This window comes from Agelaius tricolor, unplaced genomic scaffold, assembly GCF_023055355.1.
Source record: "Agelaius tricolor isolate 1412-34295 unplaced genomic scaffold, bAgeTri1.0.p SCAF_9, whole genome shotgun sequence".
NCBI classification, from domain to species: domain Eukaryota; kingdom Metazoa; phylum Chordata; class Aves; order Passeriformes; family Icteridae; genus Agelaius; species Agelaius tricolor.
In genome coordinates this window covers 8,592,029-8,608,010 of record NW_027269269.1, presented here as the reverse complement: position 1 = coordinate 8,608,010, position 15,982 = coordinate 8,592,029, and the positions used below count along the sequence as shown (strand labels likewise).

The 15,982-nt window shown below is 39.6% G+C and overlaps 1 protein-coding gene across 1 annotated transcript; it reads right to left on the bottom strand.

Moving 5' to 3' along the window:
* Window positions 1-4,244: 4,244 nt before the first annotated feature.
* LOC139593155 (matrix metalloproteinase-27-like) lies at window positions 4,245-11,226 on the bottom strand. The gene is made up of 10 exons (XM_071433847.1): window positions 11,074-11,226; window positions 10,505-10,743; window positions 9,732-9,880; window positions 9,507-9,635; window positions 7,560-7,721; window positions 7,268-7,391; window positions 6,276-6,406; window positions 5,908-6,067; window positions 4,627-4,730; window positions 4,245-4,430 (listed from the first exon to the last, which is right to left on the bottom strand). The coding sequence occupies exons 1-10, from the start codon at window positions 11,224-11,226 to the stop codon at window positions 4,330-4,332; spliced, it is 1,452 nt and encodes a 483-aa protein (XP_071289948.1). The 3' UTR covers window positions 4,245-4,329.
* Between the last annotated feature and the right edge of the window lie 4,756 nt (window positions 11,227-15,982).

Here is a 15,982-nt window from a genome sequence, read left to right as displayed (position 1 = left end):
TTCTTTGGGAGCCTGTGCTAACCTCCTGCAGCAAATGGTCCAAAAGTAATCACCATCCTCATCAGTCCAAGGTCAAACAGACTCAGTATCCAGAGGTTGAGTTACCCATTCCAGACCCAGACCTAGTCTTTAGGAGCCTATGTTGGATTTTTATCTGATAGTTTGGAACCTTATGCTGCTCATTATTATGGAGGTTGCATGGCCCTTGGTTCCACCAGCACCATTTGTTCCTATCATACAGAGAAGGCATTTCCACACCTTCCCTGCTCCTTCAGCTCCTGCAGGCTGCAGAGCCCCACAGAGCCTGTGCAGACCCACATGCACCCATATGGGGACAAGGTACTCTAAGGAGCACACAAAAACAGACACATGGATATATGTCCACTAACTTATCTGAAGTTAGCAAGATACAGTGCTTACAGACCATAAAAACTCATGAAGCCTGGGATGCCTGAGGAAAAATCCAACAGATGTCCCTTATCCCAAGTTGATTTAATCAATGAATGCAGACAGACCATGAAAATGTCTGATTTACAGCCAGAACCACAGAACCTGCATGTCAAACCTTTAGACCCTGTCTGCAAAGTACACGTGTAAGGTACACTCAGTAAGATCACTGAGATGGCTGTCACTAAAAGGGTTCACCCTGCAAGGCTCTCTGAATGGGTGTGTAGACCTCAGCAAAGTGCTCTCCTTGTTTTGGCCAGGCCTCTCATCTGCATTGTGCCACTCACCCTCAGTTCTTGTTGATGTTCTGTTTCAGCACCTGCAATGTCTGGACTGGGTTTCAGTTCTCTGCTTTGGGCGTGGCTCTGGCATGTCTGATGGACCAGTGTTCAAAAAGGTTCAAACTTCATAGGCTGCTCAAAGAGCATTTAGTGCTATCAGCACTTAAACACAGCCTTGCACCTTCATTTCCTGTTAGTGGGATTTGGGCAATTTGCAGCAAGGGGCATGAAGTTATGAGAGAGTGCAGGGAAGAATGGTTATGTACAGCCAGGCAATAGCAAGTTGTTTCTTTATGTGTTAGCTCCCATGCTTGTCTTTTTTCTTCCTTTGAGGTACCAAACCATTAAAAAAATCAGTGTCAGTTTTCTCAGGGTTTCTGGTGTATCTGTCTGTCACCTGAGAGCTCAGGGGACAATTGCTCACTTGAAAGGGTAAGATGTGGCTTTTCAGCTCTGCTCTAGCAAGTATTTAATCATACATAGCTCCTGCCTCACTCTGTTAGCTGAAATGCTCCCATGCCAGTGTCAAGAGATCGGGTTCCTATAGGCAAAGAAGTGAGCAGGACTTTTCAGGACAATCTACCAGAGATGCTGTAGTTTGTATGCCTCAGGAACACATTACATTAGGATGTATAATTTCCTCATTTTAGTTCAGTCTCATCATCTTAGGATCTTGTTAATTTGAAAAACAGCTGTTGAAAATCATTAATTGGATGAGAAGTAAATGACCATTTTTCTTGGTGACAGGAAACAACTGGAAAGACAAATGCGGATCAGCTGTCTCCTTGGTTTTATATGTAATTTCTGCCTTTCCTTGTCTGCCCTCTCAAATTCCTCTTGCCAACAGTAGGGGGAATACAGTATTATAAAACTGAATGGAAATCTGCAGTGGAAAGCAAGAAGAATGTTTAGTGAAAACACTAAGAAAATTATTTCAGCTTTACCACATGGGATCCTGTTTTCTGTGTGTCCATCTGGTTCCACAGCAACTGGAGGTACGGGCCAATTTTTCCAAGCCAAACTGAAATTCCACAGTTCCTTCTGGTTTTGTGGAAAATAGCAGCTGGCTAGAGGAGAAAAACCCCTTTTGATGGGAAGACAGATTATTCATCCCTGGGCCAGGCTGTGGGGCCAGTGGCTGGTCACCCCATGGGTAACTGCACAGCATTACCCAGCTAGATACCTAAATGTGATATGGGGACATGCATTATGAGGAGCTATAGAAGGAAAAAGAGAGGGGGAGAGGTATTGGGAACTCTCTGGGGCTGTGGGTGGATACAGTGAGCTGCAAGACATAATCCCATGTTGTCCAGAGATGGAAGGATAGGATGACCAGTAAGCACTCTTCTGTTCTGACACTCCTATTCTGGTTCCTACTCCTCCAATGAAAAGACAATCAGGGAGGGAAAACTGAGTGACCAAGCTGTTACCACTAATCAGAAGTCAAGTCCTTCTGTGTTGGGAATGACTTTTTAGGCCTTCTTTGTTAATAAAGGAAAAGCAATACAGATTGCTTTATTTATTTTCACAGGTGACCTGTGAACATGAACCCCTCACTGGTTTAACAGAATGCCAGAGCTGCCAGTCAGAAAACTTCATGAACTACATTCCACTGTTAAAGATTAACTTGCCTTAAGACCAGGGTTTTTTATAAATTATGAAACGATGTTTCACCTAAGAAAAGAAGGAGCACAGGGTAATATGATTGTTTATATATCTGAAGACAGTGGAACTTGCCTATGTATTGCAAAGAACAGAATAATCTTCTCTATGACTCAATGATTAAACGTTTCTTGAAGTTAAAATTACAATCATACACATTACACACTGAGCAGACAGTGTGTTAAAGAGTAATCTTGCCTCTGACTATAAACACCTGGGTGTAACTTGGCAGCTTCTGTGACTGTGCTGTTAAACTGTGCTTTCTACTACACAGCCATCAATTTAATTGAATACTGGAGAAGAGTTTAAGGAGCCTGAAAAGACATAAATAGCTAAGGAATCATCTCTGTTCCACCTGCCTCCAGCATATTCTGCTCTTTTTGTGTGGGGTATCACAAGTGCAAACAGGTGCCTTCAGACAACTTTTATCACTGGCTTGTGGTGATAAAAGAAGCTGCTGTTGTAACTTGTCAAAAAAGAGAACATCACAGAGGAGAAATGTAGGATGTCCCATTCTGAATAAAAACTGAGAGATAGGTATCAAAGATGCTATTAATTCCACCCAGCCTTATCTGTCTGAAAGGCAGCTACTCTAAGCTAGTTGGGTAGCCTTCCCAAAGAGTAAAGAGAAAGAGAAGTTTTTTCTGGAGGCTGAAGACACTGGTTTGCCCCAGCATAGTCTTTGAGTGAGCCTTGTAGATTAGTGAAACCACATTCAATCCTTTACTTTGATTTCCTGGTGGGATCAAAGCCAGTGGGTTTCTCACAGCAATAGCAGCAGCACGGTGGTACTGCTGCTGTTTACAGCAAGTCAGGCAGGCAAGGTTCATGCTGGGGTCATTGCATTGTTATAAAAATACACAGCAAAAAGAAACATTTTACTAAATCATAGGAGAGGTGTGTAAAACAGACAAATATATGAGAGCTGGAGAACAGCAGGACAAACCAGTACTGAGGCCAGGTTCTCAGATATCCCCAGCCATGCACTCAGTATGGCCAACAATTTGACAGTGTGTTCTGGGCCTGTTTCCAGAACTAAATAAAGAAATACCTGTAGAGGCTATGACTGTGACTCTATAGATTTTGTCTGATTTTGTGAGGAGTTTGCATGGCAACAAATTTTGTTGCATCTGTAGTTTGCATCTGGCAATAAATGTCAGATGTATGTAAAGCACATGATTTTCATCAGCAGAGCAAAGGTTGTGCTCCATGACATGGTGGTTGAATCTATTATTGAACAGGACAGGGCTGATGTCTGAAGGATGTAATTCATAGCTTCAGACAAAGTGGACACTCATGAAATGTTAATTTTTATGATATATATATATAAAGACTGATCAGGGTGATTATCAGGTGAGATATTTAGACATTGGGACTTCAGGGTAATTTGGTGTCAAAGTACTTTTGTGTTATGAAAGGGACAAGGCTGCAACAGCTGAAGAATAGAAGGACAAGATGCAGGAAAATGCATCTTCTGCACAGTGCAGAAAAGCAAGTGGCTAATGAAAGCTTGTATCTTGCAGATGGAGAGAAAAGAGGCAAAGTACAAACATTTTATGCTGGAGGGATAATAGAATATCAACTTGCAGCCTTTCACACCTCAGAAATGTAGAATGCCTTCAACAGATGAAGCAGAAAACAGGTGCCATCAACCTAAAATTCTTTATTGCCATACTATTAAAAAAATCCCCCAAACCATCTGGAGAATAAAGTAATAAATTATTTTGTATAATTTTCACTTATGGGAAAAATACAATTTTGTTCTAGTCTTTGAAAATATAATTTAAGCTGACATGTTAATTTCTTAAAATACATGAAAAGTATTTTTGAAAACTAGTCCCATTGCCTATTCTGTAGAGCAGTGTACATACAAACAATTTCTGAGATCTCTGGAATGGTAGTTATTGTCTTTCGCTGAATGTAAGAAAGTTTAATGATGCTAACAGTGAAACCAGCTATTACTCTTCATTTCCCTGATAACTTTTTTAGCAATAGGGTCAAACTCCCACTGTTTCGGTCCATGAAAGAAGTAGAATAATCCTGGAAATGAAAAAGTAAAGCATTATGTTATGGATACAAGAAATAGCTTCATTCTGACAAATCCCATTCATACACACAGGAGAGCATCTCTTCATTTCTCTTTTGCAGGATGCAGCAATAATGACATTCATCTTAGTTTCAGAACTTATGATCTTTAGAATTAAACTGATTTTACATAAAAGCTTATTTCATTTACCTTTCTGTTGAAAAAGAGCATCAACCCTCTGACTAATTCCTGGAAATTCATCAACTGTCAGTCTAGGATAACCCTTCTCCATGGACTGGCTGTTTTCATCAAACCTAAATCATATGAAGGGAGACATGCAATTTTCCAGAGTTTAGACTTCAATTCTGCACAGAGTTCAGCAGCTTTTAAAATATGCCCACCCATCTGCAATTTAGTTGGTTTCTCTGGGGTTGCAAGAGAAAGTTGTGTTATTTACTTCCACACGTGGCTGCAGGATGCTGGCCATTGTGTTTTCCAGGAGGTTGTTTCTTGTTTGCTGATAAAGGTAAACACTTGCAAAGAAGCATCCTAAGTGAGAAAAATGGGAGGAGGACTCACATTTTTGACTCCAGGGATGGGATTTCCCTCCTCTGATGATAACAGTGTGACAGTGCATGGAAACTGGACAGATTCATTCCTGCTATAGCACATATTTATAGCATGAATTTTGACTCTTCCTCTCAGATTTTGATAAGATATTGTACATAGTCCTCTAATAGCTGACAAATTTAGATGGTGGCAAGGAATCTGGCGTATTTCTAATACATCAAGTTCTTCCCATGTGAGCCAGGACAATTTTTATGAGATAGGACTAAATTCAGGGGACTTGAAAGGAGAATCTGAATTGTTCTTCCAGATTTGAGGAACCCTCTCAGGGGAAAAAAAACTGAACCAAAAGAAACCAAGCAAACAAAGCCTTTGTTTCACTTCTCCTTGGATACAAGAAATATTTTTCACAGGCATCTGAGGCTGAGAGAATGAGTTACTAGGTAAGAAATGCGTGTTGTGGTTTACTTGCATGCTGTTGTCTTGTGACCAAGGCAGTAAAATAACAATGCAAGATATTGTAAATACTCTACCCAAATTAATCAAAACCAAAAAACAGGAAACCACAGGAATCTCAAAATCCAGATGACACTGTATGTATCACTGAGGAACCCCACAGTTAGTCACAATAAGGTCTGTGTGAACCATGCTTGCCCCAGTTCAATCCTCTGGTTGTCTGAGGACCTTTGCAGCCACTGTGCTTGCACACAGAAGGAATCTTTCAGCTTCCCAAAGCTGACTTCTTTCTTCCCCTGCCTGCTCTTTGGCTATCAAGACTCACTCATGCCAGTTTGGGAATAGGATTTGGAGGGAACCTACAGTTACCTGAAAGGTCTACTTTCTCTTTTATCACATGTTCACTTTAATTTTTATTCAGATTATATTGGAGTTATTAATAGGAAAACATTTGTCAATTCTTCTTACCTCCAGTACCTGTCACCTATGAAAAAGTCTGTCTTCCCTGTATTTTTATTACAAACAGCTGCATCAACTTTCTTGACACCTTTAGGGAAGCCCAGTGTGTTGATATTCTTTGGATAACCAAGCAAGACCTGATATCCGCTGATAACCCAGAATTTGTTGCCTGTTAAGACAAATTAAAATATTTAGTTATGCCAGTAGTTTTCAGACAGTAGATCACAAAATGCACTCCTTTATTGTAGGTTGTAGGAAAATAGATGAAATATTCTGAGTTTTTATTTTACCTATTTGAAAAATGTATTTTATGCACACATCCCTTCTGCCCACATAATTAAATTAAGAAAAAAATTAGAGAAAATCTCATACTTCACCTTTGAAAAGTAGGATCTGATCTTTTGTGTTCTCATATGCAGCTTCAATACCAGGAGGCAGATTTGGCCAGAAGGCAGAAATTAATTCACGTTCAGCTTCTGAGTTATCAGGATATACCCTCCATAAGTGCCTGATTTAAATATGAAACAGGTTTGCAGTACATAACAAACCACAGAAACTTCTGTATGTGCAAAAGAATATGAGCAACATTGTGACTTACAAGCTCTTTCTTGTCAGTGGAGCTACCTGGCTTGATGTGTCAGAAAGGAAATAAGTCCCTGCACTGGGAAGTGTCTGGTTTTTTTATTCTATCTTCATGCTGGCATTTCATTGATAATGATTGATAAATGATCAGTTATAAGCAGCTGAATATTTCAAGATGTCCCTGTACTGTATAGTGAGAAGTTTATAGGAGCCCAGATAGGACTTACTGTAACCTCTTCAGCAGATGAATTCCCCAGATGATTTTGGGCTTGCAGAGGGGATTGGAGGAGAGATTGGCTCAACTGTATGGTCAAATGTACTTATTTCCTAGTTTGTTAGTTACTTAGATTAGTAAAATTAATTGAACACAATTAAATGTTCAAGGCCAGGTTGGATGGGGATCTGAGCAACCTGGACTAATGGGAAGTGTCCTGGCTTGGAACTAGATGATCTTTGAGGTACCTTCCAAACCAAACCTTTATGTGATTGTCTGGAAATATTTGCATCATTAAGTCAAGTCACAACTCAGTGTAACCATCTATGCATTTGGGAATAAGGTCTCATTGGGATTGAGGTGTTTTCTGGAAAAAAAATGAAGCTTTTTTTTCCAAGGGATCCTGTAAAATATTAATACAACTAATATCTGCTAAAACTTTAATTTCCATGAATTGAAATGCTTTTTTCTCATTGTAAATGCTGTAAACATGTGAACCACAAAAGTATTCAGTCTTTGTATAAATCAAGAAAAAATAAACCCCATGCAGACAAATGTCACATCAGTATTTACCTGCCCTTTAGAAAAATGATTTCTTGTCGGAGTGTAGTTACAGCATCAAAAGATATCTGGGAGCCACAGATTTCAGGCAAGGTAGGGGTGGTTGGCCTTTTATCTGGGGCATTTGGTGGGGATCCTGAGGGAGAAATTTTGGAAAGATTACACCAAATTGTAGAAATATTAAGGTTTCCACACCTTGCTTTTTTAATATTATGCAAATATGATTAAGTTTATGGTGAAACTTTGTGAAAGAGATTATTTCTCCTCTGCTTACCTTTTTTTTAAAGCCATGGATTTTACTCACCATAAATTGATTGAATGCCACTTATATCATCTGGAGAGAGGGGAAATTCACTGGGGCTGATGTAGGCATAATTGGGGAACATGAGAGCTCTCTGATCATTAGAATGGGAGAGACCCAGGGCATGGCCAAACTCATGAGCAGCAACAAGGAACAAGTTGAACCCTTATGAAATGGATAGAAAGAAGAGGTCAGTCAAATTTTACTCTGTAAATGGCTGATATGATCGCAGCATCAGGCTATTGCTCAGTCACATTTTTCATACAATATATTGACCTTCACTAGGGAATGCATCTAGGTGAACATATTTTTGTGTAAGACAAGATTGTGGTCTTCCCCCACTAGAAGGCAGAGACTTTTGACCCTCTTGCTTTCTGTTAGCTACTGAAAGTGTGTGTGTCATGAGTAGATATCTGGGGGTGAGTGTGGGTGCAGCTCTTTGGAATGTCCTGGCAGGGTTTCCTGGCTGAGGTGAACAGATTAGATAGTGAGTCAGATCAAACTAACAGCTCTCCAAGGCAGGAGGACACACGCTGTGCTCACCGCAGGTATCAAAGTGTCACTCTGTGTGTCACTCTCCCTCCTACAAACCTGAGAAGGAAAGGTGAGATCATGAATAGACAAGGAAAAATAAAATATTAGCAGAACACTTTACCTTTTTACCCTTGGGACTTTAAAGTATACAGCTTCTTAAGAGATTTATGAAACAAAATAAATTTTAAAAATATTATGCTTCTGCATGCTTATTCCCAGTCAAATATGTTAACAAAATAAAGAAATAAAAATGAAATTTCCTTCAACATGCGTCCCTCCAAGTAAGACGCCTTTCTGAATTAGGGAAGAATGATCATCTGTCCTGCAGACCAAGATCCAAAAATGTCAACAGATTTAATGAAGAGCACAAGTCTGTGGCAGAGGAGAGGACTGGTCATCGATTGCCCAAGAAAGGCTGGCTGAAGCCAAGACATTCATTTCTCAAGAACCCAAACAAAATAAAACCTCATTTTTTCCACACATATTTCCAGTCAGTCCTCCTCTCTCACGAGTCTTCTGAGTGCTCCAAGTTCTGCAATGTCTGGCTGCTGGAGCTGTGCTGCTGAGGAACAGCAGAAAACCTGTGGTTGACCCATTCAGTCCCAGTGTGGGGAAAACATCACATTTAATCATGTGACCTGTCCAGCACTCATCCCTCTCTTTTTTTTCCCACCACAATAAACCCACAGTCTCCCCCTTGTGCAGCAGTTTTACAGCACTTCTCTGTTCATTAGTGCCTTGCTCTTCCTGACCTCAGTTCTCTTGTTGCAGCTTTCCATCCCAAAAAGTGGATGAGAAAAGGGTCTAAAGTAGCAGAGGGTAATGTGCCTATGTGCTGACAGACCTGCCAGAGGCATTAGGTGCTGTATGGCCAGCCTGGAGGCTGAGCACAGCAGACATCCCCAGACAGATTGAGGCTGGGCACTCAGTGTTCCCCTCTCTGCTGCCTATTGTTGAACCTACCCTGGAATTTTTAGTGAAGACTCTTCATTATCCCTGGTGGCTGTATTGATTTTTAGGTGGTGGGGATGTCCTCTGAGGGCTGCTGCAAAGCACAGTAGTGCCAGGCCTGGTGTGCACCAGAGGGGAAAAGAGAAAGCTTTTATCAAGGCTTGTGAAACTCTGGGCCACCACCAGCCCCCAGGTAACAGTGCTGTGTCTGTGGCATTCCTACTTGAAAAGGATTGTCCTGTTGGTATTTTTATCAGGGCTAATTACGGACTAGAGTAGCTCAAGGTGTTTGTGTCTGTGTCACTGTAAGTATCCCTGTTAGAGGACAGCCTGCAATATCCTCAAACTGCTCTTATAGTTAATGCTGTGTTAGACTGTTCATCTCAGTCTCTTCCTTCACTTAAATAAAATCAGAATGAAGTTTATTCATCTGCATAACACTTTATGAACCATTTTTGAACCTACCAGCTGAGCCTGTGGTCCAGTTTTCATCCTCGTCAAAGTGCACATCACCGCCTAAACCATTGCCAGGTGGAAAAGCGTGAGCCAGAACTCCAAGGGGGCCATCAAAATAGCGGGGGCAATGCCCATGAACTAAATAACATGAAGTTGATACAACACTAAGCTTAGGTAATGACTATTGAAAAATATATTACTTAATTTTAGCATTGAGTGCAGTATTCATTTTACCTTTGGTCCCAAAAGCAATCATTATATCTGCTATTCCCTTATGAATGCGAGTGAAAATCAGCGGGGTGACAGCGCTCCACACTTTAAACGCCTTCTCAACTGCTTTATCCACATCCTCCTTGCTCATATCTGGTGTGTAGTTCACAATTCTAGAGTTATGAGAATTCAAGCATAATATTTAGTATTTGCAGAAAAAGGAAAATCCCTAACATGGTTAAGAAGATGAACATGAAATAAAGAAACAATGTAACCTGTAAACAAATAGTTCCCAAGATTCATCTTGGGCTGAGCGAGTTTGATATGTAAATACTGAATGTGTTTGAGTATGTGATAACTGTCCAATATGTCTTTTTTATAATAGTTGTGTACACATTATCAATTTTTTCTTAAAATGGGCCTTAGCCAGGAGGTTGCCCCTTGAGCATGAGGAAAGTTGTCTCCTCAGATTTCTGTGACTACTACACTGTCGTCTCAGCAAATTTTAAAGATAACGAGGCTTGTACAGGGTGCAATTGATGTTTCTGTTTGGCTTACAGGATATTTGTCAGGAGTGATACATGACAGGCAAAACACTATGGTTGAACCAGTAAATGTAAAATAACCAGCTTGATTTTCAGAAATTCCTCTCAGAAGCATGCATGGCTAACAGCTGTGGAGAGAGAAACATTTTTGTATTCCCAACAGGAAACAATTGCTATAGAAGCTATATTTAAGTATAACAAATTTGGATACCCACAGATCTAAAATTTAAACTCAAAAAGTAATTATACTACCTGTATGTCAGTTTGGTTTTTTTCCATCCAGGCAGGGTGAAGCCATAGAGACCCACATCGGGAACTCCACACCTGGGTTTCTTCATCATTTCCAATGTCTCATTATCCGGTTTTCCCGTCACTTTCAAACCAAAAAATTGTTGCATTTTCTGAAGTTTTTCAGATGCAGACTCAACATTTATTTTCCATCCAAGTTGATTTGGATCTGGCTCAACAGCATAGAAATTATTCAAGTAGTTCTAGTGAAAAAAAAGCGACATGTTTCACATTTTGATCTGTTTCTTGAACAAATAAATACCTTAGGACTGATATTGTTTGTGTAGGTTGCTGGCAGATGTTTTCATGAGGATCATAGCTAAACAGAAACAGACAACATTGTCCTGACTCTTATTAACTTGACATTTCCAGTTTGTACAGATTTATCCTACTTTAATATAAAGTTTGAGCAGCAGACCTCTATGCAATAGCATTGTCTCAGAAATGCAGCAAGCTACTGTGCAACTGGAACACATAGAATAGGTCTAAAAATAGAGGGCTCATGAGATCCCAGATATGGATAATGCAGTTACCTGTACAAACTTTGCATCTTCTTCATTGTCTTTCTCTAGGTGGAAGGGAAGAGCGCTAGAAACAGCTGTGCATGTCACAAGCCAAATTGAAAGAGCCTTCATTTTTACTCTCATCCCTGTCCTGGTAGGAGAGCTGTCTGCTTTCTGCTCCATGTGCCTCCTTTCTCGTGTCCCAGTTTGTATGGTTATGGGGTGCTTTGGAGAGTCAGCTCTAGACTGACTCAGAGCTCATCATGCTCTGATTCCCCCCACACAAGTTATAACACTGTGCAGACTAACACAATAAAACTTAATTGAACCCATCCGACTTCACAGTCATCTGAAGTCAGTTGGGATTTGAATCTGTCTAAGCAGCTTGGCTACCCTTTCAAAACTGGCACTCAATTTCAGTTATTTTACACTGACTTTGACAAACCTGAGCAATTTCATGCCAGATTAAGTGGTGGACAAGGGCAAAACTTTTTAAGTTGTCCCAACACACCTGTGTGAATTGGGACCACCAAATGTCAGGGTACTTTAATTCTCCACCTAGAAAATGGGAATTGTGCGTGAGATATGAAACCCATAAAAAAGAAAACAAAACAGACTTTGGGAGAAATTACTGTAAGCAGAATATTTTCTTTTCAAATTGATTTATGATGGAAAATGCCAATTCCTTACCCACTTCTTTCTGGCAATTTTTTAAAGCAGTGTGTTTCTTTTAAATTATTCTGGTGGAATCCAAAATATACATAAATGAGCGTTATAAATTGAGCCTAAAGAATGTGAATACTCTTATATCTCTGTATCTATCTATCAATCTATCTATCTGCCATTTCATCACTAAAGGGTTTTTTTTCAGTTTAACCACATTAGCCACAGGGCATATGATTATTTCCTGTCTTAAGTAATTCAGAATAAGGGAAGTTTCAAGAGTCACACAAGCTGTGACAAATTATGGGATTTCACCCTGTTCCAGCCAAGTACCTTCCTCTCCCACTGGCAGCAAAGGGAGATGAAGGTGTTTAGCACCTCAGAGGAGTTCTCACAGCACATACTCAACTTTTACAAAACTGTTGAAAGAAATGCCTTCATGTTGGACCGTGGCTTTTTCAGGAAACCCATGCTTCTGGTTTTTGGCTTTTTTGCTGTCCCTTCCAGCCAATTTTTCTCCAGCTGGAGGCATTAATGGTGAATTTTTTCATCCCGATATCCTTGTTGTTAAACTTGTTGTTAAGGGCAGATACTTAAAAAAAACCAAAACAACTAACTCTTCTCTTGATTATTATAATTGCATTGTATGGGTCCCATTCAGTTCTGTCTTTATTTGACCATACTGATTAGACTTTTTTTGATATAATGCACGTTTAGACAGCTACCTAATAGACACCCATGTTGTGAACAATTAGGAATGTTGAGTCCCTGCTGTTATAGTGTTAAGGTCATGACCATGCTGCAGCACTATTTCTGGTTCCTGGGATGCTCTGTGTAACATCATCAGTACTACTGATGTGATAGTCAGCTTTCTCAGTTAAAACAGGGGTCACAATGCTGCTGCCTTCTAGGAGGAGAAAAGAAGTCATGGGGTAGTTCAACATCCACCAACTCTAATAAATGTCAAAGATAAGCATTAGGAAACCGTAACCAGAAGCTGCTTTATACAACTTCTTCTTTTCCCAGACCCCAAGGCCAGCTGCAGACATGCTTGTGAAACATCACTTGTGAACATTTTCCGGTCTCTCTTCATTGGGCAGTGGGAGCTGGCTGCTGTTTCTGTTTCTCCATGTTGCAAAACCCTGGTAGTGTTTTCTATGATGTATATCTCCATCATTTGTCACTCAAATGTCTTCTGAGCAAACACAAATGTTAGCTGAAACTAAAAATGTAGTCTAAATTAGAGATTTCAACTTCTCTAGATTGAATGAAGCCACTGTAGAATGACCCTATTTTAAATTAGTTGGTTGAATCACTCTCCAGAGATAAGTATTTCTCTGTTTTCTGTTGAAGAAAGCTTAATTAATAAATGCATAAAGTTAGATGAGCTGATCTTAACCTAGCTGCTCTTATTGTCTCTATCCTTCACTGCTACATGGCACACAGCTGTGGGGATCTGATAGCCAGCCACAGTGGGAAGCAAGAAAAACACTTTTCCCAGTTCATATCAAATCTATCCATAGTTCTTGATTTTTCTATAAAATTAAATTCATATCAGCTGAAACATGTTTTCCAAAAATGTATTCTAGTACCGTGGGAAAATATGTTTGGTGCAAAAGCCCTGAACAGCATTTGTCTTTTGTGACATATGCATGAATGTAATCTGACTGTAGCACCTCTAGCTTTGAAATGTTTGAGACAAACAAATATATCAATTTAAAAATGCAAGACAGATCTCTAAAAAGAAAGTCACACTGGTGGCTGGGATCCAGAGCCTAGAGGGGACCTGTGGCTTCTAGACTGGTAGTTGGAAGCCAGCTGGAAACCTTCGGGCACCTTAATGGCCACTGCTCCTCAGGCTAAACCTTCCACAGAGCCAATAAAATTGAATTGTTACTCAGTCTGGGTGAAATACATGGGGCAAAGGCAAATGGTCCACGTACTGTCTTTGACTCCTGAGGGACTTTTAACAGACTGCAGCGGGTGAGGGCAGGACCCAACCATGCCAACACAGGTCCCTCGGGACAGTGTAGTCTCTGTGGGCCTTTGGGAAGTGATGGGCTCCAAGGAGTCCTGTTCCATACCTGCATGGGTTACTAGGAGACCTTATAGAACTGCAAATGTACTAAACACATTTAGGGAATTGAATTCCTGTCTGGGAAAATCTGTCTTACTGATGATATGGGCAACAATTACACACCACACCAGTAGCAAGGCCCTGGGGAGGGATACAGTACTTTAACGTAGTACAGTAATTAGCAAATAGAAGTAAAGTTATTAAAAGGCAAAAAGAAAATGACAGGCAATTTTATGGACAAAACACCCTAATTTCTAATTTCTGAAAGCCTGCTTTGTGCCTGAAGGAAGACAAGAGCAGCTGGCATCAGATGTTTGTGCCCTCCTCCTCATGGTGTGGCGGGGATGGAGCAATTGCTGTGCTCCCACAGCAGAGGAAATGTGCTCTCACATAAGCACGGGGCAGATTTCTCACAAAGGAATCACTTCATGTAGAGCTCTCATCTTCCTGCTCATGGAAATTCAAAAGTGAATTTCAAAACTAACTACATCTGGCAACTAAAATTTGGACAGGATGTGAAAAGGCATGGACTAAAAATATTGCATTAGAAACTTCACCCTATTTTTAATTTCTTCATATTCCATGGTCTGTAAATTACCCTTTATCTCTCTTTCCTCTAAAGCATGACCACCTCCTTACCCCTCATCTCCCATTTAACTTTTTCACTGCCCCATTCTGCTCACCACTATTTGCTTCTAGAGAGGGACTAGCATTCTGCTCTAAATCTGAGAAGCTCTTTTGACATTACCTTGAGATCCTGTGCTTTTACTTCATATGTGCAGGGAAAATATGCCCCCAGTTTTTATTTTTTGAATATAAATTATTCTAGTAAGAAATATTATCGTTGCTCGTAAATCATGTGTTATATTTGTAGACCATTTCTGTTAAAAAAAGCAGAACACAACACAAAGAATTTAAATTCATATACTTTTAAAACAAGTTTTTATTTAATTGTCATTCAGTAGCACTAGCTTACACAAGAAAATATGATTCAATACCATTGCTGGTGAGGTTTGATATTAACGAACCAGTACCTATAACACCTTGTGAGAACTGGATTAATATAAATTAACTTCTTAATTAAAGCTTTTGATTTGCTGCAATTTTTTTATTATTTTGTAATATTTTCTTAGGTTTTATAAAGTATATGATCAAATTAATTTTCAATTATACAGTTTCTTATCTTTGAATAATATTGGGACTGATCTGTACTGAATTTAATAAAAATAAGAACTACTAACTCTGTTCTGTGTTTATGAAGGATAAAATTTAATTCCCTTCTAATACAGAGAGATAAGTATTATGACATTACACATTATTTCCTCAAAATATAGTAACTTTTATTACCCTAACCTTAAACCTTCCTCTGAAGCCTGTTGAATTATGCAGATATAACATCTAATAAATTTGGTTGTGTTCATATGGCTTCTAATGATATCAGCTGAGCTATAAAAGACTGAAGACAATGTGAATAACCTTTCAAACACCATTTTAATTGAGGGCTTTTTCAGAAAATGTAGTTAAGCTGGAAATCAACAGTCCTTTTTATGAATCTTTCTATCAGAGGTATTTTTGGCCAAGAATTTTAATCTTTTAGGCAAACTTCTTGATTCTCTAAACCACTGTCATGAGGTGGGATTTAGTAACTACTGGAGTAGTAAGAGAGTAGAAAGAGCCTTGATTAAAGAAGTTTATCTGTTCATTATATGACGAACAGATGATATATGTTCATTATATGATGGCTACCTTTGAGAGCAAGTGACGTGTTTCTTATCTCAGAGGTCCTTTCTAATCTAAATTTCTGCATTTCTGGACTTGAAACCAGTTCCTCAACCAAAAAATATGAGAATATTCCTTCTCCCCTGCCCCCCTGCCCTCTTCCCATAGTCATAAAGATGAACACCCTGAAGAGTAGTCTAAGAGGGAAAGTAGGGGAAAGAGGACCAGAAAGTGGAAGTAGATCTGTACACTGATGATAATGAGCCCCAACTAATTAACCACCAGATTTTCACCAGGGTTTGTGAGGAGTGGGGGGTTCAGAGACAAGTGTGTCCTCCTTTCTCTGTCCTAGTGAAAAAACCTGACATTTCCTGCCAGAATACATTTTTTAGTGTTTGAAAGTTAGACTTGGATCTTGAGCATCAGGGCAAAAATGACATCAGGAACAAAATTATATGAGAAACATAATTTATTAGGAAA

Excerpts from the sequence above, each read along its gene's own strand:
- LOC139593155 (XM_071433847.1), bottom strand. The coding sequence starts at position 11,226 with ATGGAGCAGAAAGCAGACAGCTCTCCTACCAGGACAGGGATGAGAGTA. Across the intron at positions 9,881-10,504 it reads AAAACCAAACTGACATACAG|AATTGTGAACTACACACCAG; the intron begins GTAGTATAATTA and ends TCATAACTCTAG. Across the intron at positions 6,068-6,275 it reads TCAGATCCTACTTTTCAAAG|GCAACAAATTCTGGGTTATC; the intron begins GTGAAGTATGAG and ends TTGTCTTAACAG.